The 23,382-nt window shown below is 58.0% G+C and overlaps 1 protein-coding gene across 1 annotated transcript in view; it reads left to right on the top strand.

Moving 5' to 3' along the window:
- The window catches only part of TLN1 (talin 1), a 157,888-nt gene that overhangs the window by 80,217 nt on the left and 54,289 nt on the right, over positions 1-23,382 (top strand). The window contains exons 3-17 of the mRNA XM_065405943.1: positions 6,775-6,872; positions 7,313-7,442; positions 7,880-8,032; positions 8,309-8,451; positions 10,585-10,712; positions 11,134-11,194; positions 11,774-11,878; positions 12,140-12,295; positions 12,746-12,847; positions 13,492-13,568; positions 19,384-19,564; positions 20,575-20,688; positions 21,256-21,364; positions 21,858-22,066; positions 22,175-22,273. Coding sequence (XP_065262015.1) covers positions 6,775-6,872; positions 7,313-7,442; positions 7,880-8,032; positions 8,309-8,451; positions 10,585-10,712; positions 11,134-11,194; positions 11,774-11,878; positions 12,140-12,295; positions 12,746-12,847; positions 13,492-13,568; positions 19,384-19,564; positions 20,575-20,688; positions 21,256-21,364; positions 21,858-22,066; positions 22,175-22,273 — 1,865 coding nt within the window. The remainder of the gene's footprint in view (positions 1-6,774; positions 6,873-7,312; positions 7,443-7,879; positions 8,033-8,308; positions 8,452-10,584; positions 10,713-11,133; positions 11,195-11,773; positions 11,879-12,139; positions 12,296-12,745; positions 12,848-13,491; positions 13,569-19,383; positions 19,565-20,574; positions 20,689-21,255; positions 21,365-21,857; positions 22,067-22,174; positions 22,274-23,382) is intronic.

The raw sequence follows: 23,382 nt of genomic DNA, 5'->3' as shown, positions 1-23,382 counted from the left end.
TTTTGGGCCCCACACTACAAGAAGGATGTGGAAAAATTGGAAAGAGTCCAGCGGAGGGCAACAAAAATGATTAGGGGTCTGGAGCACATGACTTATGAGGAGAGGCTGAGGGAACTGGGATTGTTTAGTCTGCAGAAGAGAAGAATGAGGGGGGATTTGATAGCTGCTTTCAACTACCTGAAAGGGGGTTCCAAAGAGGATGGAGCTCGGCTGGTCTCAGTGGTACCTGATGACAGAACAAGGAGCAATGGTCTCAAGTTGCAGTGGGGGAGGTCTAGGTTGGATATTAGGAAAAACTTTTTCACTAGGAGGGTGGTGAAGCACTGGAATGGGTTACCTAGGGAGGTGGTGGAATCTCCTTCCTTAGAGGTTTTTAAGGCCCGGCTTGACAAAGCCCTGGCTGGGATGATTTAGTTGGGAATTGGTCCTGCTTTGAGCAGGGGGTTGGACTAGATACCTCCTGAGGTCCCTTCCAACCCTGATATTCTATGATTCTATAAAGGTTTCTAACCATCAGGGGAGTGCACTTCTGGAACTGCTCCCCTGGGAAGGGTGTAGGGGCAGAAAACCGAACTGCCACGACTGAGTTTGATAAGTTTATGGACTGCATGGGATTATGAGATGTGGCCCATCGGTGACTGCTGTTGGCAGATATCTCCAACAGCTAGAGATCGGATTCTAGATGGGTAGGGCCCTGAATTAATACAGAGAATTTTTTTCCTGGTGTCTGACTGGTGGGTCTTGCCCATATGCTCAGAATCTAATTGCCATATTTGGGCTCAGTAAGGAATTTTCCCCCAGGTCAGATTGGCAGAGACGCTGGGCCTTTTTCGCTTTCCTTTTCAGCATGGGGCACAGGTCACTTGATGGTTTAAACTAGAGTAAATGATGGATTCTCTGAAACTTGAAGTCTTTAAATCAAGTTTTGAGGACGTTAGTGACTCAGCCAGAGGTGAGGGGTCTATTACAGGAGTGGGTGAATGAGGTTCTGTGGCCTGCAATGTGCAGGAGGTCAGACTAGATGATCATGATGGTCCCTTCTGGCCTTAAAATCTGAGTCTAACTTCCCGCCACTGGATCATGTTTCTCTGCTAGACTGAAGAGCCCGTTATTAAACATGAGTTCTGCGTGTAGATACTTACAGACTGATCACGTCACCCCGTAACCTTCTCTTCGTTAAGCTAAGCGGATTGTGCTCCTTGTGTCTATCACTACAAGGCAGGTTTTCTAATCCTTAAATCATTTTTGTGGCTCTTCTCTGAACCCTCTCAAATTTTTCAACATGCTTCTTGAATGGTGGACACCAGAACTGGACACAGGATTCCAGCAGTGGTTGCGCCAGAGCTAAATACAGAGGTAAAATAACCTCCCTGCCCCTACTTGAGATTCCCCCGTTTGTGCATCCAAGGATTGCATTAGGCCCTTTTGGCCACAGTGTCGTATCCACCACAACCCCAAAATCTTTTTTTGAGTCACCGCTTCCCAGGGTAGAGGGCCCCATCCTGTAAGCATGGCCTGCATGCTTTGTTTCTAGATGTATACATTTAGCCATATTAAGACGCATACTGTTTGCCTGTGCCCATCTTACCAAGTGATCCAGATTGCTTTGTGTTAGTGACCTGTCCTCTTCATTATTTACCACTCCCCCAATTTTTGTGATGTCATCTGCAATGTTTATCAGTTAGGATTTTGTTTTCTTCCAGGTCATTCATAAAAATATTCAATACTATAAGGCTAAGAACTGATCCATGTGGGACCCCATTAGATTCACACCCATTTGATGATGATTCCATGTTTACAATTGCATTTTGAGACCTACCAATTAGCCAGCTTTAAATCCATTTAATGTGTGCCATGCTAATTTTATATTCTAGTATTTTAATCAAAATGTTGTAGTACCAACTCAAATGCCTTCCAGAAATCTATTACATCAGCACTATTACCTTTTATCAACCAAAATTGTAATTTCATAAAAAAGATCATTACTTTGGCAAGATCTATTTTCTATAAACCCATGTTGATTGGCATTAATTGTTATATTTCCTTTAATTTTTTATTAACAAGTCCCATATCAGCCACTTCATTATCTTGCCTGAGATTGATGTCAGACTAACAGCCCTATAATTACCCATGTCATCCCATTTACCCTTTTAAAATATTGACACAACATTAGCTTTCTTTGAGACTTCTTGAACTTCCCGTGTTCCAAGACTTATTGAAAAATCAACATTAATGGTCCAGTGAGTTCCTCAGCCAGCTCTTTTTAAAACTCTTGATGCAAGTTCTTCAGACCTGCTGATTTAAAGAAGTCGTCTAACTTTAGCAGGTGCTGTTTAATGTCCTCCTGAGATACTAGTGCAATGGAAAGAGTGTTATTATATGACGATATCGTTTTTTACCAAATATAAACAGAAATATTTATTGAATACTTCTGCCTTTTCTGCATTCTGCATTGCTAGTATTGATAATTCTACCATTTCCATCTAGTAATGGACCAATACCACTGTTAGGGTTTTTTTTGTTCTGAATATACTTTTTAAAAATACTTCTTACTGTTCTTAACTCTGCCAGCCATAGATTTCTCCTCATGTCCCTTTGCTTCCCTTACCAATGTTCTTATCACTTACATTTCCTGGGAACCCTGGGACCATGAGTTTCCTCAATCCAGGGACCCTGCTTTCTTTCCCCTCCAGTAACAGGCCCCTCTTCTAATGTAAGTGTTTTCGACTCTGTGTTAACCCCGTCGGCCTTTCCAAGCCTCATGCCCTGAGGCTGAAGGAGACATCACCATACCCTGATAAATGGGGAAAGGGGTAAACCCCTTAGCGAAGCTGCTGCCTTGACCAGTATACTGCAGGATGCCCAGTCACCCCCCTAGTGATGCGCCATCTGTCTGGGGCTCCCATGAGTCTCTTGACGTGCCCCAGCTCGTCACGCTTGCAGCACGTTACCCCTGGGACTTCACGCTTCTCGGCCCCAAACTGTTTCTCCTCAGTCCTTGGTTCGGCTTTATCAGCCATTGTGGTCTCTGGTATCTGAGACCCAGTGTCCTTCGTAACCCAGCCCTCCCAGGTGCCTAGTGCTCTGTGCCAGCTAGTAATCCCCATTGTCTCTGACACCCACGGGCAGACCTGCCCACAGTACCCGCCCCCAGTTGGCGGGACCATCTGACACCTGTTCCTTTTCTGTGTGCAATGGCTGAGCCTGTCTGGTTGCTGTCATGGCGGCCGGGCTTTCCGCCCAGCCAGAGTTGTCGTTGCTCCATGTGCCGATGAGGGATATCTGCCATCTCGCGCTTCAGACAGTTGTAAGCATCGCTCTGCATCGTCATCGGCCTCGCTGGGAGTGGGTCTTGGGTCCCACTCCTAGAACATGTTGTAACGGTGAACACTCCCTGCTGGAGGGCTCCCTGGCATCCAGTGTGGAACCAGAGTTACATCTCTGCCTCAGTTTCCCCTAGTGAACTTTTAGTAAGCTCAGTGAGGCTTGTACACAGTGAACAATATATACAAGGGCTCTAGTTTATTGTATTAACTGCCAGACGTGGTAGGGAAACGCCTTCTCTTTCTGCTGTCAGTCCCTAGGCTTCTCCGCTCCCTGGGCTCTGCAGACCCTCCCCTGTGGCCTCAGGTGAGCCTGGAGAGCTCTGTCGTGCTGTCCTCTGAAGCATCCCATCTGTGTCCTGGGGCTGTTCCTTTCCCCGGGAGCCCCTGGGAGTAGCTGCTTACCTAGCTCCTCGTAGTTTCCTTTCTCTGTTCTAGGCTCCGGCCTGAACCATCCTAACTCTTTGAGGCCCAGGTGTTCCTGAGCTGGCTGCCAGCTACTTATCCCATCAGCCATCCACAGGTGGGTCTGGCTTGGCTTGGCCTCCTTAGCAGAACCTGACACAGGTGCCTGTCCCTTCAGAGGGCCACCCCAGGACAGGGCTTCACTCCTGCTGCAGCTGATAATTTGACCTGGCCCTAACCCTGCAGTACCTCGAGGTGCCTCTGCCCAGGTCCTGGGTTAGGAGGGGCCGCCAGGGTCATCTCATCCAACACCCGGGCAAGGTACAGGATTTGTTGTATCTAAACCACCCCAGACAGATGGCTCCAGCCTCCTTTTGAAAACTTCCAGCAAAGGAGCTTCCACAACCTCTGTTGGCGTCTGTTCCATTGTCCTCCTGTTCTGACAGGTAGGAGGTGTATCCTGAGATTTAATCTAAATCTGCTCTGCTGTAGTTTTGAACCCATGGTGTCTTGTCCTGTCCCCTTTTCTCTATCTTTCTTATGGCAGCCTTTTAACTATCTGAAGACCACTGTCATGTCCTCCTTAATCTCCTCTTATCCAGACTAAACATACCCAGTTCCTTCAGCCTTTGCTCATATAGCTGCATTCCATCCTTTGATCATCTTTGTCGCTTGCCTCTGGATCCTTTCCAGTTTCTCTCCATCCTTTCTATACAGTGATGACCAAAACTGGACACAGTACTCCAGCCTAGCAGCGCTGAATAGAGCGATACTATCACTTCCTGTGACTTGCATGCTATGCCTGTTAATCCAACTGAAAATTGCATTTGCTTTTTTTTTTGCAACAGCATTGCATTGCTGACTCATGTGGAGGTTATTTACCAATTACCCTGTCCAAGAAAGAAATCCAGCTGCTTTGGCATGATGTGTTCTAGGTAAATCCATGCTGGCTGCTAGTGATCACCCTCCATCCTCCCGATATTTGCAAATTGAATGTTCTGTGCATGGCTCTAGTAGCTTCTCAGGTATCGATGTCAGGCTGACTGGTCGATTTGTTCCCGGCTCCTCCTGTTCCCCTTCTTTTAAAGATGGGCCCTACGTTAGCCTTCTCCAGGCTTCCGGGACCTCTCCTGTCAGCCATGAGCTTGTAAATATCGTTGCCAGTGGCTCTGAGAGTTCTTCAGCTAATTCGTTCAGTACCTGGAGGTGAATAGCATCTGGCCCCGCTGATTTGAATTCATTCAGATTGGTCAGAAGATCTGACGTGTTCTTTACTTGTCCTGATCTGCCTCCTTTCCCCTTGATTGTCTGTGATAACTTTGCTGGTCGTCTGGTCACCTGTTATTTTTTGTGAGAAGACTGAAGCAAAGTAGGCATTGAGCAACTCTGCCTTCCTCTCATCTACCGTTACCAGCTCACCTTCTCCACTGAGCAGCACACCATGCCATCCTTGATTGTTCTTTTTTGTCTGACAGATTTGAAGAGCCCTCTCTCCCCCCCTCCCATCCCGTTGCCTCTAACATTCCTTGCTTTGTAAAGGAATGTTACATTCCTTGCTTTGTAAAGGAATGTTACATTCACTTGCATCTGAAGAAGTGAGGTTCTTACCCACGAAAGCTTATGCTCCCAATACTTCTGTTAGTCTTAAAGGTGCCACAGGACCCTCTGTTGCTTTTTACAGATTCAGACTAACACGGCTACCCCTCTGATACTTGCTTTGTAACTCATTCAATTGCTCACCCTTTGTCATTTCCCTTTAGCTGGTGCACAGGGCACATGATTCCTGTCCAGTTAATTTTGAGAATAAGCTTTTGCCACAATCTGGATTTGTTACCGCTTTCCTGATGCCATCTCTTTCCTGGCCAGTCTTTCCTGGCTGTGTATTCCTAGGTAGTTCCTGTTTCTGGTACGGGAAGAGAAATCACAGGCTATTGTGCCTTAATTATGCTGTCATTTTGGGTTCCCCGCCACCTTCCCCGCTGGTGGGTTTTATTACTGCCTCCCAGTGCAGGGTACTCACTAGATTTCTGAACTTCCCGGCATTTGTTCCCCTGCAATCTGAGCTCTTTGTGCAGCGGTGTTCTGAGATGGTCTGTTCCTCGCTGTGTTTAATTCAGTCAGCTTGGGGTCAAAGTGCCCAGCTTCCCTCTCGCTGTCTTGCTCTCAGGCAGCTCCTCGCTACCCATAGGCAGGGCTTTTCCTGGTGCTGTGCAGTGCTACGCTTTCTTCGGTGGAGTTTTCTTTGAGAAAATAGATGAAGACAAGACAGATCCTGGTGACTTTCATGCCATTTGGGATCCTGTCAGAGGAACGATGCAACAGCCACTAGACTAGATGAGCAAAATGCTGATGCCTCAGGAACTCCTGATACTGTTGGAGAGCAATTGAGGAGATGACTCTGTATAATCAGCTACCAGCAGCCAACGCTAGAGTGGGGAAGCCGGGCAATTCGCTAATGCAGAGTCCATCCGTCCTTGACACAGAACTCGGCGAGAGGGAGATGCCGTGTGTGGGACTTGCGTGCTAGTCGGAGGGTGGTCCTGCTCTCTCTCCCCCAACGGGCCGTGCAGTGGAGGGAGTTCTCTCCATGTCTGCGCACCTTCAAAATTCAGTGCAAGTTTTTACCTCTGTTCGTAATGGTTGTGGGTCTGGCTGCCTTCCCTCCTCCCTCCATGGCCTGGACACCTCAGCACGCACCTTATTCTCCATCTCTCTGAGCCGTGTAGCTGCATGTTAGACATTCAGGTGGGAGGCTCCAAAGCTCTACACAACTCCACCCTCCTGCGTCTCCTCACCCTGTCCCCCTCAGCCTCCCCATTCTGCCAAAAGCTCCTTCACCTCCCCCGGTCTCTCCTCTGCCCCCCAGAACAGCCTCTCCATCCATCCCTGCACCTCTGTAATGTTAGGAGAGATGTGCATGGGGGAAACTCTGCTCTTGGGGCCAGGGGCCTGGGCTGGCTGGGCCAGGGAGCTGAGGGGCCCATGCTGGGAGAATGGGGACCCAGGATCATGGGCCTGTGCTGGGAGAGTCTGCTCTGTTTTTCAGCCAGTGATTTTGGGCTGTTCCTTTCGGATGAGGACCCGAAGAAGGGGATTTGGCTGGAAGCTGGGAAGGCTCTGGACTACTACATGCTCCGCACTGGGGTAAGTGCCCAGTCCCCGCCCCGAGTCCCCATGCGTCCCTCCCCAAGCTCTGCACTATGACGTGCCCTGCAGTGCAGTACGTGCCTCTACTGCCCCCACCCCAGGGCAGGGTTACTCGTGCTTCCTTAGAGGTTTTTAAGGCCCGGCTTGACAGAGCCCTGGCTGGGATGATTTAGTTGGGAATTGGTCCTGCTTTGAGCAGGGGGTTGGACTAGATGACCTCCTGAGGTCCCTTCCAACCCTGATCGTCTATGATTCTATGCTCTGCAGTGCCTGGTGCAGCCTGCTCCATAGCCCTGGGTACTCCCTCCCGTCTCCCTGGCATAGCTGTTCCTCAGGGGTGGGCGGGGTTCCCTGGTACAGAGGGGAGGGTGTGGTGACCACATGCCCCTGCGGGCGTGCCCGGACGCTGGCGCTAACACCGAGCACCTGTGCTGCAGGACACCATGGAGTACAAGAAGAAGCAACGGCCGCTCAAGATTCGCATGCTGGATGGGACGGTTAAAACAGTCATGGTGGACGACTCCAAAACGGTCACGGACATACTCATGACAATCTGTGCCCGGATTGGTAAGGGACGGAGCACTGCCCAGGCCAGAGCTGGGGGCAGGATGGGAGGGGGCGATGTCTGGCTTGGGGAGGTGGGGGGGAATGAGGGGATGTTGCCTAGCTGTGGGGGGGCGAGAGGATGGGGAGGGGGCATTGCCTGGCATGGGGTGAGGGTGGAGAAGGGGCGTTGCCCGGCCTGGGGGGGTGCGGGGGCAAGAGGATGGGGAGGGGGCATTGCCTGGCTGTGGGGGGTCGGGGAGAGTGGGGGGCAGTGCCTGCATGCAGGTAGGGGGTGCTGTCATTCAGGGGCACTGCCCCGGCAGGCGGTGTCTGTGCCCCATAGGGCATATTGCAGGGATGCTGAGCTGGGCAGGGGGAGCTCCGTGTTCTCGGGGGGGCTCCCCAGCCTGTGGCTGCCAGGCAGGCTGTGACGGGCACTGCGCTGTCTGCCCCTGCAGGCATCACCAATCACGACGAGTACTCGCTGGTGCGGGAGATGATGGAGGAGAAGAAGGAGGAGATCACCGGCACTCTCAAGAAGGACAAGACCTTGCTGCGGGATGAGAAGAAGATGGAGAAACTCAAGCAGAAGTTGCACACGGACGATGAGTGTACGGACCTGCCCTGTGCTGGGGGCAGGAGGGGTGGGGCCAGCCCGCACGGCAGGCAGTGAGTGGGCAAGCGGGCGCCGTGGGGGGAGGTCAGTCCTGGGGGTGGCCGGTGCTGTGGATGGAGAGAGGTTGCGGTGGGAGTGGGGGGGGTCGCCCCTGCATAGTGTCTCTCAGTGCCCTGGGTCAGTCAGTCTGTCCCTCCCAGCCCCGTGCCCTGGGCTGGGACTAGCTGTTGGGCCGGCGTTCGGCCCTGCTCACATTCTGTGCTCTCGGCAGTGAACTGGCTGGATCACGGACGAACGCTGCGCGAGCAAGGTATCGATGACAGCGAGACGCTGCTGCTGCGACGCAAGTTCTTCTACTCCGACCACAACGTGGACTCCAGGGACCCTGTGCAGCTCAACCTGCTCTACGTGCAGGTACCCGTCCCCCAGCCTGCTCCCTGCCACCACAGCGTAGCTCCTGACCCTTTCCCCGCTCCCCAGGCCATGCCAGTTCTCTCCAGCCTCAGCCCCGTGCTGCTCAGGGCTGGTGTCCTGGCCACAATGCTCTGGGGCATTGCAGTGTGGATTGCGCGCTGTTACCTGGTGCAGGGCAGCTCTCCATGGCTGGGAGCCGGCGCTCTGCTGGCCGATTGCTCTCCATGGCCGCTGACAGGAGACTAAGAAGGACTTGGCTTAGTTTGGAGCAGGAGAGATTTAGGCCCTGTCTACACTAGCACTTATGTCAGCAAAAGTCATGTCACTCAGCCTGTGACAAACACCCCCTCGTGTGCCCAGCGCTCGGTCGGCGAGAGACGCTCTCCCCCGACACAGCGACCACCGCTCGGTGGGGGGGTTATGATGTCGCCGGGAGAGCAGCTACACAAGTGATCTGACAGCGGCCAGTGTAGACGTGGCCTGAGTCTGGACGTTAGGCCCCCCAGCTCTCTCCCCACAGGGTGGTTCAGCAGGTGACCTGAGGAGGCCGTGGGGTCCCCGTCACTGCAGGGTTTGGGGAGCGGACAGGACAAACCCCGTCAGGGATGGTTTGGGATCCGTTAATCCTGCCACAGCACAGCGGGCTGGACTGGCTGAGCGCTCGGGGTCCCGCCCTGCTGGGCTCCAGGGGCCCCAGCGCAGCTTCCTGCTCCCTTCTAACCCTTTCCCTGGGGAAGTAGCAGTGTCGGCTTTGGGGGGTGCGGATGGGAGATGGGCTGCCCTGGTCTGGCACCTCCTGTCCCTCAGGGGCTGCCGCCACTTAGCCCCAAGGAGAAGTGTTTGAGCAGCTAGCAGTGCGTCTCGCCCCTCCCCCCATACACTCTGTGTAAGGCCAGGCCCCAGCCAGCTCCTGGGCCTGATGTGCCCCCGTCCCCTGGCAAAACCGCAAAGCAGCTTAGCCCCAAGGCAGCAAATGGTCATCTTCAGAGCGCGCCGGGCAGGAACAGGCTCCATAACGGTCTCAGCACGTGGTCACGTTAAGCCAGAGGGCAGGAACTCTCCCCACAGCCAGCGTGCGACCCCCATCCCCTCTCCTTCCTCCCCACCCCCCTGCCAGTGTGGCTCCCCTCCCTCCCCCCACAGCCAGTGTGCGACCCCCATCCCCTCTCCTTCCTCCCCACCCCCTGCCAGTGTGCAACCCCCATCCCCTCTCCTTCCTCCCCACCCCCTGCCAGTGTGCGACCCCCATCCCCTCTCCTTCCTCCCCACCCCCCTGCCAGCGTGGCTCCCCTCCCTCCCCCCACAGCCAGCATGCGACCCCCATCCCCTCTCCTTCCTCCCCACCCCACAGCCAGCGTGCGACCCCCATCCCCTCTCCTTCCTCCCCACCCCCCTGCCAGCGTGGCTCCCCTCCCTCCCCCCACAGCCAGCATGCGACCCCCATCCCTTCTCCTTCCTCCCCACCCCCTGCCAGTGTGCGACCCCCATCCCCTCTCCTTCCTCCCCACCCCCCTGCCAGCGTGGCTCCCCTCCCTCCCCCCACAGCCAGCATGCGACCCCCATCCCTTCTCCTTCCTCCCCACCCCCTGCCAGTGTGCGACCCCCATCCCCTCTCCTGCCTCCCCACCCCCCTGCCAGCGTGGCTCCCCTCCCTCCCCCCACAGCCAGCATGCGACCCCCATCCCTTCTCCTTCCTCCACCCCCCAGCCAGCGTGTGACCCCCATCCCTTCTCCTTCCTCCCCACCCCCTGCCAGTGTGCGACCCCCATCCCCTCTCCTTCCTCCCCACCCCCCTGCCAGCGTGGCTCCCCTCCCTCCCCCCACAGCCAGCATGCGACCCCCATCCCTTCTCCTTCCTCCCCACCCCCTGCCAGTGTGCAACCCCCATCCCCTCTCCTTCCTCCCCACCCCCCTGCCAGTGTGGCTCCCCTCCCTCCCCCCACAGCCAGCGTGCGACCCCCATCCCTTCTCCTTCCTCCCCACCCCACAGCCAGCGTGCGACCCCCATCCCCTCTCCTTCCTCCCCAGCCAGCCTGTGACCCCCATCCCTTCTCCTTCCTCCCCACCCCCCAGCCAGCATGTGGCTCCCCCTCCCCCGGCCCAGTGCCCCAGACTCACCCTTCTCTCCCGCAGGCTCGTGATGACATCCTGAATGGCTCCCACCCTGTCTCCTTCGACAAGGCCTGCGAGTTTGCTGGGTTCCAATGTCAGATCCAGTTTGGACCCCACAATGAGCAGAAGCACAAGCCGGGCTTTCTGGAGTGAGTGTCCCAAGGAGCCCTACAGAGGCACCGCCCCCGTCCCCCAATGCGGCACTCGGCTCAGCGCTACTGTGAGGGCGGAGCCCCCGGCCTGCTCCCTGCCACACCCCGTTCCAGGGAGCCCTCTCTCGGGTACTGGGGCTGCAGCCGTTCGGGCTCTGGGTACCTTTGCAGTGTGGAGGGGTCTGCTTCGGGGGTGAGGGTCCTGACGGAGCCCTGAGCTGCAGGACCCCGGTTCCTCTCTCCAGCCTCTCCCATGTCCGCCATGCCCCAAGGACTCACTCCCTGCTTATGCCCTGCCTGGGACTCCTGCGGGGGCTGATCTCAGGACTTGGCACTGGGGCTTGTCCCAGGCCCGTGCTGGGGTCGGCGGGCCTGCGCCAGGCTCTGCCGGTAACCGCTGGTTCTGCTCTCCCTGCAGCCTGAAAGACTTCCTGCCCAAGGAGTACATCAAGCAGAAAGGCGAGCGCAAGATCTTCATGGTGAGTGTGCAGGGCTGGGGTAGAGCTGGGGCAGGCCACTGCCTGGGCCTGGCCTGGGATCTGTTCACCTGGCCTGTGCACAGCCAGGCCCTCGCCACTCCCAAGGCTGCAGGGCCCAGGCCCAGGAGAGGAGCCAGCAGCCTGGGGCGGCCACTCAGATGGGGCATGTGGAGCTTCGGTCATGTGGTGTGCGGCTGTGGCTGGGATGAAGGCCTGGTAGTTCCTGGGAGAGCCCGTAACGGGGGGAGGGGCGGGGGTACGCCCGCCGGGAGGGGCCCGTATCGGGGGGAGGGGCGGGGGTACGCCCGCCAGGAGGGGCGGGGGATACACCGCAGGAGAGGCTGGCTAGTGGTTCAGGCTGGCGGGCACAGCTGCTGTCGGGAGGTTCATGGAGGGCTGGCGGAAGGCAGGGTTGGAGAGAGCAGGACGAGGGTGGTGTTTGGCAGGGCCGGATGGGGCCCCGGTTGCTGGGAGGGCCGTGAGGGGGTGGCCCGGAGTGGGGGGAGGAGAGGGGACGACAGGCAGGGGGGCATCCTGGAAGGAGCCATGGCGTTGGGGTAATGGGCTCTGCTCTCTCAGGCTCACAAGAACTGCGGCAACATGAGCGAGATTGAGGCCAAAGTTCGCTACGTGAAACTCGCCCGCTCCCTGAAAACCTACGGAGTCTCCTTCTTCCTGGTCAAGGTGAGCCAGCGGCTCCCCACGCGCCCCGGCCTCCTGTCCCTGCCACCCCTCCAGCTATCGGTGTCTGGGCGACCCCCCCCCATTACCCCTCCCCTCTGCTCACATGTTCTCTCCTTTCCTTCATCACTGGGGCATCATCCAGCGGGGTGGGGCCCATGGGGCTATCCCCTCGCTGATGGGACATTGCCCTGCCGGTGGAGCTGGGCCCTGGAGGTGGCTTGGCTTTGGGGCAGCTGTAACCCTTCCCTGTCCTGGTGCTAGGAGAAGATGAAGGGAAAGAACAAGCTGGTGCCGCGGCTGCTGGGGATCACCAAAGAGTGTGTGATGCGTGTGGACGAGAAAACCAAGGAGGTGATTCAGGAGTGGAACCTCACCAACATCAAACGCTGGGCTGCCTCGCCCAAGAGCTTCACCCTGGTAAGGGCCTGCCCCCCAGCACCCTCCAGCCTGCCCCCTCTCCCCCCCACTGCCTCCAGCCTGCCCCTTCCAGACCACACCAGCCTCTGGGGCTGGGCTGCCTTGCCCAAGAGCTTCACCCTGCTAAGGGCCTGCCCCCCAGTACCCTTCCCCACTGACTCTCCTGTTCCACCACTGCCTCCAACCTGCCCCTCCCTGACCACACCAGCCTCCTGTGCTGGGGAACGTCTGCCAAGAGCTTCCCCTGGGGAAGACCTGGACTTTTGCCCCTCCCCAACACCTCTGGCCAAGCCATGCCTCCCACACCTCTCCTTGCCTTCTGGGTCCCCTCCCCCCCAGGCACATGCATTCCCTGGGGGCAGAGCAGTACCTTTGGCATGGAGCTAAGGTGCAAGCTGGGCAGGGCAGCAGGTGCCAGTTCCGGTGCTGCCCAGTGTCCTGTCGCTGTAGGATTTCGGGGATTACCAGGACGGGTACTACTCAGTGCAGACGACGGAGGGGGAGCAGATCGCCCAGCTTATCGCTGGCTACATTGACATCATCCTGAAAAAGGTGAGGCTGTGCGGGAGGGGTCGCAGGGGGTGGGGCTGTGCAGGGGAGGGGTCACGTGGGGGGTGAGGCTGTGCGGGAGAGGGGTGCACAGGGCAGAGCGTGGCCAGCAGGGGGCAGTGCTGCCATGGGGGGGCAGCTATACAGGCTGTGCTGAACGACCAGGGAATGGCTCCCGTTCTGCTGCGCTTCTGCCAATGGGCTGGAAGGCGTCCCATTGCTGCAGGGAGCAAAGAGGGCAGGTGGGTGGGGGCTGAGGCCGGCCCAGCCTGGGGGTAGCATGGGGGTGCCCGTTTTAGAGCTCAGGAGTCAGGAATAGCAGAGCTGTGGCTGCCCTCCCCCCCCCCCCCCCCGGGCGCCTGCTGCATGGGATCAAGCAGGGAGGGCAGCAGCTTCCCCTGCACCTATCCCCCCCCCTGCAGTCACAGGGGTGATCCCAGTATCTTCCTGGCCCCTCCTCAACCAGCCCCCGGCAGGGCTCCGCTCCTGGAGTAGCCCTGGGGGCACAGGAAGCCATGCTGGGCCTGTCCCAAGGCCGTGTCTCCGTACCCTCCTCTGGGGGACTCCCTTGGGGTTGATGCTGACTAATGGTCTCTCTCTCTCTCTCTCTCTCTCTCTTTCTCTCTCTCTCTCTCGGTGTCCCACAGAAAAAGAGCAAAGACCACTTTGGGCTGGAGGGGGATGAAGAGTCCACCATGCTGGAAGACTCTGTGTCCCCAAAGAAGTATGGCTCTGGGCAACCGGCGGGGAGGGTTCCAGGGAAGGAGAGCTCAGTCCCTCGGTGGGCTGGGGGTTAGAGCACTAAACCGACAGATGTGTCGGCTGTTCGACAGTGAGTGTGAGCGGGGGACTGCATGTGAGGGCTGCCAGCTTCTTGAGCCGTGGGGAGGGGGACAGGAGAACGCCCCCCCCATCCCCCCCCCGCAGAGCTGCGATTACCAGCCCGTGGGCCTGACATCGAACCTGGGCAAGGTAATGGAGTGGCTGGTACAGGACTCGAGTACTAAAGAGTTAAAGGAGGGTCATAGCTCCTGTCTGACTAACTCGACATCTTGTTTCGATGAGATTACAAGCCTGCGTGGCAAAGGTGACCGTGTCGATGAGATGTCCTTAGACTCCCCTAGGGCATTTGTCTTGGTGCTGCAACACATTTTGATTTTAAAAAAACAAGAGCAATACAAAGTTAACACGGCTAACGTTCAATGGACGAAAAACTGGCTGGTAGATCTCAAAATACAGAATCTTCATTGAGCAGGTGTGTTTCTAGTGGGTCTCACAGGGACCAGGGCTTTGCCCTATGCTAGTTCACATTTTTACCAATGACCTGCAACAAAACATAAAATCATCCCTGATAAAGTTTGCAGATGTCACAAAATGGGAGGAGCAGTAAATAACCTAGAGGAGAGGTCACTCATACGGAGCGATCCAGATCACTTGGTAACTGGGCACAAGCAAACAGCATGGGTTTTAATACAGCTAACTATACATGTGTACTGTCATGGACCCACAGGGTCGGTGCTACGGCCCCGGCTTTGGAACAGTCTCTAGGAGGAACCCGTCAACGGGCCAGACCCCCGAGGGTCTCACTCTTCCTCCAGGGTCAGCCATGCGGTTTCACCACCTCCTTAGGCTGGATCTTTGGGCCTGCAGCCCCCCGCTCCACCCCGTGAGCTCTGGTTAGCGAGTCCCACTGAGATAAACCCTGATGGAGACTTGTCCACTCCTCAGGGATTAATGCACCTCGCCCAGCATCTGCAGTGACCCTCACCCAGCGCTGCCAGAACAGTTGGGTCTGTCAGTCACCTGGACACAGCACAGGGAGCCCTTAGCTTAGCCCAGAGAACTGACGGTTGGAGCATCCTCCAGTCTGGCCAGCCCAGCGCCCAGCTGCGCTGTAGGGAACCCATTTCTTTTGATCTCCTTTGTCAGACTCCAGGTGAGAGTCCCGGCTCCTCCCAGCTGCCAGCTCTGATCCCCACCTCATTCCTCCCCAGTCCCTTGTTCTCCAGCTGGGGAATGGTGCTCAGCCTCCCTGCTGAGAGGTGAGAAATCCGGATCGCTGGGGGGCATTGGGTGCTCGGTGTCAATGTCTGAGCGATTGGATTTGCCATTGTCTTCTCAGATGCTGCATTGATATGGGGACTGGGCCCAGACAGCTTGGCAACAACCACACGTGTCCTCAGCCTGTTCTGAGAGCAAACAGCCCTTTTCCTCCCGCGGAGGAACAATGCAGCACACGGGAAGCTGAGGCACAAACAGGATTCATAAAAATGTTACAGAATATTCCCACTTTGTCATATCTACATCTAGGAACAAAGACTGTAGGTCACACTCCTAAGATAGGGGACTGTGTCCTGGGAAGCAGGGACTCGGGGATCTTGGTGGATAATTAGGTGAACAGGATCTTCCAGTGTGACACTGGGGCCAAAAGAGCTAATGCAACCCTGGGCTGCATAGCCAGGGAAATCTCCCCTAGGAGCAGCGAGGTTATTTTACCTCGGTATTTGGCACGAGCGCGACTGTGCGGGAATGCTGTGTTCAGTGCTGGTGTCCACAATCCAAGGAAGATGTTGATAACCTGGAGAGTGTTTACAGAAGAGCCACAGAAATGATTTAAGGATTAGAAAACCTGCCCTATAGCGATAGACTCAGAGCTCAGTATGCTTAGCTTAAAGAGAAGGTTAAGGGGTGACTTGATCCCAGGCTGTAAGGACCTGTGTGGGGAACAAACATTCTTGGAGTGCCTGCTCATGTCGATTGCATTCTGGGTGCGCGCCCACGTGCAGTGTTGTCGGAGATTTTTGCCTTAATGGTATCCGTCGGATCAGCTGTGGCACCCCCTTGAGTGCCGCGCTCATTCGCTGGTATATCAGGCACTGCAGGCCCTCCGCCCTCTCAGTTCCTTCTTACCCATGGTTGGTTGTTAACGGCTCTTTACAACCCATTGTCTATCTTCTTTGTGTATGGTTTGTAGGTATTTAGTTAGCCATTAAGTTAAGTGCTAGGTTAGTTTGGTAGTTAGTCTTGGCTGGAACTTTGCACTGGAGTGGGGCATCCGCCGCCTCTTGCCCCCGCTTCGAAGCATGCTTCTCATGCAGTAGGCCGATGCCGATCAGTGACCTCCACAACAGCTGTTTGGGGGCGTCCCATAGAGAGGACAAGTGCAGGATTTGTAAGAACGTTCATCCTAGAACTCAGAAGGGGCGGGATATCCACTTGAGGGCCCTCCTCGTGGAGGCTGTGCTTCGTCCTGCATCGGAGCCCTCCCGCTCAGACTCCACTCCTACCTTTGGCATCGGTGTGGAGCGCTCCGCCCGGCACTGTTCCCTCTCGCCCGTGCCTAAGAAGCAGCAAAAGAAGAAGAGCTCCCCAGCACCAGAGGGGAAGGGGGCTTCAGGCAAAGGGCCGATGTCAGGCCACGTGCCCGCCCTTGAGCTTCACGGGGGTACAGCTGCTGTCCGACCCCCGAGCCCAGCCAGGGATCCGCCTCTGACTCCCGGGAGTGGCAGGGGACCCCGGCGTCTCTTAGGGCCTTCGCTGCCCGAAGTGCCCATGGGCTAAAGAAGAAGCAGACGGGCCGGCACCGCAGATGTCGCACCAGGCGCCGGACTCGGCTAAGACCCCAACATCCAAGGACAAGCCAGTCCTGGGACTACCCTATAGGGCAGTGGAGTATTCTCAGTCCCCGGACTGCAGGTGTAGATCCCCATCGCCCCACCTAGGGCCCCGGCACCGTGACCTCGGTCTCCAGTCATAAGACCCAGGTCCCTGACGCCATACTCTCCCCCTACGAGGCTTGGGACATCGGCGTCGAGGCACTGGTCCCTATACCCTCGGTAACGGCAAGCTTCCTGCCAGAGATCGCCATGGCACAGATCAACATCACCTAGACGGTCTCCCAGCCGTCGGTCCCCACCGGGGCAGGATCGCTCCAGTTCATGGCACCGGTCTCTGCCTCCCCGGTACCGCTTGTCGAGCAGGCACAGATCCTCGCCCTCTTCTCACCGGTCACCGACGAGGATCAGTCGGCAGACTCAGGCCTCCACGGTTCTGCCCTGGGCACCGGAGGGGCAGTGGTCTGCGTCGGAGCAGGAGTTCAGTCCCTTGCTGAGGAAGGGTGAATCAGCGCCGACCCGCGAGACTGGCACAGCATCCGTGGCGGCGGCGTGGCAGCAGGGGCAGTGGCCCGCTCAGTGGCTGTACTGGAATCTGTGGGGCGTTCTCCCACCATTCCTCCCTGGCCACCTCGGACAAACCACCACAGCCCCAAAGTTGGAGCGTGGTGCCGAATCCGACGCGGGGGGCAGCACAGCAGGTTCCAACACCTAAGGAGCCGTCCCCGGAGAGGGAAGGGTAACCCGCCCCTCCCCCTGCGGTGCAGTCGTTGTCGTCGTCTCTGGACAAAGCAGTGTGACGGGCCCCTCCCAAACGGGCAGCCACCCCAACGAGTTCCAGGAGCACCAGGCCCTCCTTAAAAGGGTGGCTACCAATCTGAACCTGGAAATTGAGGAGCTAGTGGAGGAGTTGGACAGCCTCTTTTAATGTTATACCCTCCACCAACCTGGCCTGGGTCATGCTGCCCGTCCACCTGGGGTCCTTAAGATTGTGAAGTCGCTGTGGCTGACCCCCTCTTCCATTCTACGTACTACGCCCCTGCAAAGGGATTTGAATATCTCTCCACGCCTCCTCCAGCAGGGTCATTGGTTGTGTCCGCTGTCAATGAGAGGGACAGGCAGGGCCAGGTGAGTGGCACACCGAAAAACAAAGACTCCAAGAGACTGGACTTGTTTGGCAGGAAAATTTATTCAATGGCCAGCCTCCAATTTTGGGTGTCTAACTCCCGGCCCTGTTAGGCAGGTACAATTTTAATCTGTGGGACTCCATCAGCAAGTTCAAGGAGGCCTCCCACAGGACCGAGCCCAGGAGTTTGCCGCCTTGGTGGACGAGGGCAAAACTGTAGCGAGAGGTGCCCTCCAGATGGCCTGGGACGCGACAGACTCGGTGGCCAGGGTTGGCACTTCTGCGGTGGTGATGAGGCGCGGCTCCAGGTTACAGTCCTCCGGGTTATCCCGGGAGATGCAGGTCACCATTCAGGACCTCCCATTTGAGGGGGCTGGGCTCTTCTTCGAGCTCATGGACACACGGCTCCATGGCCTTAAAGACTCCTGGGCCACCCTCTGCTCCTTGGGCCTGCACAGGCCAGGAAGCCGTTCTGTCCTCTGCCTCCTCCACTCCTGCAGTCTAGGTCCTGGGGGACTCCGTGGCTGAGCACCTACAGGAGAAAGGCCAGAGACAAGGGGTCTAAGCGGCGACACCGGTCATCTTCTCGTTCATCTGCCCAGCCTGGCCCTTCCAGAGGCCTAGGGAGCCAGGAACAGGCATTTTGAGGGTGCGCTCGAGGACAGCGCCCCAGTCACATCCCAGGAGCCACCACCCTCCCACTCTTTCCTCAACTGTCTGCGCCCCTTCTGGGCAGCCTGGTTGCGACTGTTGGGTACTCGACATAATATCGTCAGGTTACACCCTGCAGTGCATTGATGAAAGCTCGTCCAGTGTCTGCTCAAAGAATTTTTTCTTGGATTACTGCTTGAATTTGCTGCTGCTACGATCAGGAGAAGGTACCCCGTCTAGCGATTGTAACCACCCATTTAACCACGGAACAGGCCTCGTGGGCAGCTTTCCTAGCCCAAGTGCCGATCCAGGACATCTGTAGGGTGGCCACCTGGTCGTCCATCCACACGTTCACGTCCCATTGCGCACTTACCCAGCAGGCCCGGGACGATGCTGGCTTCAGTAGAGCAGTGTGGCAAGCCGCTAGCTGTGAGCTCCAAGCCCACCTCCGAGGATACTTCTTGAGAGTCACCTAGAATGGAATCGACATGAGCACGCACTCGAAGAAGGAAAAACGGTTACCGACCTTTCGTAACTGTTGTTCTCCGAGATGTGTTGCTCACGTCCATTCCATGACCCGCCCTCCTGCCCCTCTGACGGAGTCGCCGGTAAGAAGGAACTGAGAGGGCACAGAGCCGGCGGCGCCTGACATACCAACGCATGAGCACGGCACTCCGGTGGGCACCTCAGCCGGCCCTGCAGATACCGCTAAGGTAGAAATCTCCGACGGCCGCGCACACCTAGAATGCAATGGGCATGAGCAACACATCTCAAAGAACACCAGTTACTGAAAGGTAGGTAACCGCTTTTGTAATCGTGGCTCTTCGGTCGAGCAGAGGAAGGTGTAACTCAATCCCGTGGCTGGGAGTTGAAGCCAGACGCAGTCAGAGTAAAACGAAGGTGTAAAGTTTGATGGAAGGTCATTAGCTATTGGAGCCATCTACAAAGGGTCGCGCTGGGCTCTCCATCCCTGACCGTACTGAAAGCGATCGGATGCTTTTCTGAAAGACCTGCTCTAGCTCAGGCTTGGTCTCTGGCCTGTGCTGTGCCGAGGGTGAGACCTGCTGAGTGCCAGGGTCCTTTTGGGCCTTGGAATCCTTGAACCCCTGAGAGCTGAGCTGTAGCTGGTGGTGCTGATTCTCTTGCAGGTCGACTGTTCTGCAGCAGCAGTTTAACCGCGTGGGCAAGGTGGAGCACGGCTCAGTAGCCCTGCCAGCCATCATGCGCTCAGGGGCCGGCGGGCCAGAGAACTTCCAGGTTGGCACAATGCCACAGGCGCAGCAGCAGATCACCAGTGGCCAGATGCACCGAGGGCACATGCCCCCCCTGGTAAGAGCTGCTTCTGCTGCAGACAGCTGGCTCTGCCCGCCTTGGGCTTAGTCGTGGGGAACGTGTGGGGATGGGCCATTCTCCCCTGGGCTGGGTGTCCGTCACACCGAGTTAATTGGCATGCTGCCCTTGTGCGTTCTCGCAGACCTCCCCAGTGCAGACCCCTTTCCCATCTCTCTCTGCGCTGCCCCATTCCCTCCGAGCCACTCTTGGATCCCCCGTCCATGGTGACTTGGGTCCTCCTTTCAGCCTGAGCTCCCGGCAGCTGTGCACCACTTCCAGCTCAGCGTTGCCAGCCGCTTGTCGGCACCTGTGGCGTCTGGCCCTGCCCAGGCTGGCGGCCCCTGCAGCGGTATGTGCGGCAAGGGGCTTTTCCAGCCTCACCCCACTTGTGCTCCGGGTGGGGCAGCATTCCCCCCCCCCCCCAACCCCAGCCGGGGCCTTGCTCAGCTGGTGCTGTGTTCATGGAGGGCGAGGTGGGCGAGGCAGGACACAGACTTGCCGACACCGGCCTCGTGCATCTCCTTTGGCCCAAGATGTGGCTTGCCCTGAGCTGCCTGTGGTCCCATACGTCGCCCTCCGGGCAGGTGTCAAACACAGCTCCCGATCTTTCCTTGTTAGGTCTGTCCAGTTAGGGGCCCTGGCTCTGGGCTTTGCCCAGGGCTTGGCGAGAGGTGCTGGCCTTGTCTGGGAAGGCCTCACTGGGCTCCCAGCTGGACCCCAGAGCAACCAGTAGGCACCTTGCACTGGTCAGCTCAGCTGGGGGGCTCTGGGCAGGCCGTGTTCCCTCCCCATCGCTGTGGAGTGGCTGTCATGCCGTGCATTGGATGCAGTTCTGGCTGTGTCCTCTCTGCAGAAACACCTGCCCAAAGCCTCAGCATCGGCAACCGCTTTCCTGCCCCTCTGCATGGGTCAGCATAGCCCCCACCTAGTGCTGGGCGGGGCAGGGACCAGAGTGGGCGCTCAGCCCCTGCAGGGCCCTTAGCCCAGTTCCCCCTCGTGTGTTGCAGACCTCGGCCCAGCAGGCCCTGACTGGCACCATCAATTCCAGCATGCAGGCCGTGCACGCGGCGCAGGCCACCCTGGACGACTTTGAGACGCTGCCGCCCCTTGGGCAGGACGCCGTGAGTGTTCGAATGCCCCCCTCCCTTCCCCAGCCTGGGGGGAGGGTATGGAGTTGTTGGGGAGGACCTTGTTCTGGAAGGTTGTCTGTCCCCCAGGGATGAGGGGGCCAGGTCTCTGGGAGTGACTCCCGCCCTGAGGAGTTCTGTCCCATGAGGGGCAGGTCTAGGGGCCCCAGACCCCAAACATCAGAACGGCCAGACTGGGTCAGACCAATGGTCCATCCAGCCCAGGATCCTGTCTGCCGACAGTGGCCAGTGCCAGGTGCCCCAAAGGGAATGAACAGAACAGGAAATCATCCAGTGATCCATCCCCTGTCGCCCATTCCCAGCTTCTGGAAACAGGCTAGGGACACCCTCCCTGCCCATCCTGGCTAATAGCCATTGATGGACCAATCCTGCATGAACTGGGCTGGTTCTCTTTTGAGCTCAGGGAGGGGCTGAGGAGGCACCAGCCGCCCCGGGGGCGGGTCCCACCCCTGCTCACAGCTGCCCCCTCCTTCCCCCCCCCCCCCCGCTCACAGATGGGGCTGAGGGGTCCCTGGGCTGACTCTGCTCTCGCTCTTTCAGGCTTCCAAAGCCTGGCGCAAGAACAAGATGGACGAGTCGAAGCACGAGATCCATTCGCAGGTGGACGCCATCACTGCCGGCACTGCCTCCGTTGTGAACCTGACTGCAGGTGTGTCCTGGGGCTGGGCTGCAGGGGCACCCTGCCCCTGCCTAGTGCTGGGACCTCTGCGACTGGTGTGACCCAAGATTGGACCCTGGGGTAGAGACTGTTGCCCCTTCCCCCAGCAAGGCCCAGTGCTGGCTGGACCCCGGACACTGCCCCCCGCAGCAGAAATCCTAGCCCCCTGCCCTGCCGCCAGTGCTCTCTGCCCTGTGCCCCTCTTGGGTCCCGAGGAGCTGGGCTCCCCCTGCCTCGCCCCCCACTCTGCGTTGCTGCTCTCCCTCTGAATGTGAGTGTATCACACAGTTCCCACCGTGGCACCGGCCTCCCAGCCCAGCGCACCCCCAGGCCTGGGCTGTGCCCCCCGGGCTCCAGGACGGGCAGGGGAGTCGGGCCAGGCAGTCACTGAGCTGGGGCAGGCTTGGTGCTTCCGTCTCCTTGGGCTGTGGGGGCTACTTGCTGCCCTTGCTGCTCCCACTACTCCTGCCTCCTCCCTGCACAGGGGACCCGGCCGACACTGATTACACGGCCGTGGGCTGCGCCGTCACCACCATCTCCTCCAACCTGACTGAGATGTCCAAGGGCGTGAAGCTGCTGGCCGCGCTCATGGAGGATGAAGGGGGGAATGGGCGACAGCTCCTGCAGGCTGCCAAGAACCTGGCGAGCGCTGTCTCAGACCTGCTGAAAACGGCACAGCCAGCCAGTGCCGAGGTGAGTGTGGGGCAGGGAAAGAAAGAGGGACAGAGGGGGTGACGGGCTAGGGGAGCAGCGGGGTGGGGCTCCGAGGCCTGATCATGTGTTTGCCCTGGTTCCCTGCAGCCGCGACAGAACCTGCTGCAGGCGGCCGGCTCCGTGGGCCAGACAAGCGGGGAGCTGCTGCAGCAGATTGGAGAGAGCGACACGGATCCTCGGTTCCAGGTGAGCGCAGCCCTGGCCAGGGGAGGGACGGGCTGGATGGACGCTAATGGGAGCGGGTCCTTTTCCCAGGATTGTCCTGCGGGTCCCTTCTCCCAGCATGGAGGCTGGGGCAGGCGGTGTGGGCTGCCCCAGCCCGGGCCCTGTGGACGACTGCTGTGCCAGACACGGGGGGCAGGGCCGCTCCTGCCCCCAGCCAGAGCCTCCACAGAGTAACGCTTCTTCTCTTGTGGATTCCCGTGCAGATCCCAGAGAGCCGCCGCGCTCGGACCCTGCCCACCTCAGAGCCAAAGACGGTAAAGAGGGGGGAGTCCAGGGGCTCCCAGCCCTCCTCTCGGGAACACAATCAGCTGGGTTCTTTGGGAAGGGAACTTGTCAAAATCTGCTTTTCCTGTACCTGAATCTCGGAAGTTCATGCACTCAGGTCACTCTGCTCCAGTGACCACTCACAGCTCTGCCCTGCGCCCCCAAATCCCTATCACTGTTCCCCCACAGTCCCCTCTGCTCCAGTGGCCACTCACAGCTCTGCCCTGCGCCCCCAAATCCCTATCACTGTTCCCCCACAGTCCCCTCTGCTCCAGTGGCCACTCACAGCTCTGCCCTGCGCCCCCAAATCCCTATCACTGTTCCCCCACAGTCCCCTCTGCTCCAGTGGCCACTCACAGCTCTGCCCTGCGCCCCCAAATCCCTATCACTGTTCCCCCACAGTCCCCTCTGCTCCAGTGGCCACTCACAGCTCTGCCCTGCGCCCCCAAATCCCTATCACTGTTCCCCCACAGTCCCCTCTGCTCCAGTGACCACTCACAGCTCTGCCCTGCGCCCCCAAATCCCTATCACTGTTCCCCCACAGTCCCCTCTGCTCCAGTGGCCACTCACAGCTCTGCCCTGCGCCCCCAAATCCCTATCACTGTTCCCCCACAGTCCCCTCTGCTCCAGTGACCACTCACAGCTCTGCCCTGCGCCCCCAAATCCCTATCACTGTTCCCCCACAGTCCCCTCTGCTCCAGTGACCACTCACAGCTCTGCCCTGCGCCCCCAAATCCCTATCACTGTTCCCCCACAGTCCCCTCTGCTCCAGTGGCCACTCACAGCTCTGCCCTGCGCCCCCAAAT

The sequence above is a fragment of the Emys orbicularis genome, chromosome 6 (assembly GCF_028017835.1).
Source record: "Emys orbicularis isolate rEmyOrb1 chromosome 6, rEmyOrb1.hap1, whole genome shotgun sequence".
NCBI classification, from domain to species: Eukaryota; Metazoa; Chordata; order Testudines; family Emydidae; genus Emys; species Emys orbicularis.
This window is presented reverse-complemented; position numbering and strand designations above follow the sequence as displayed.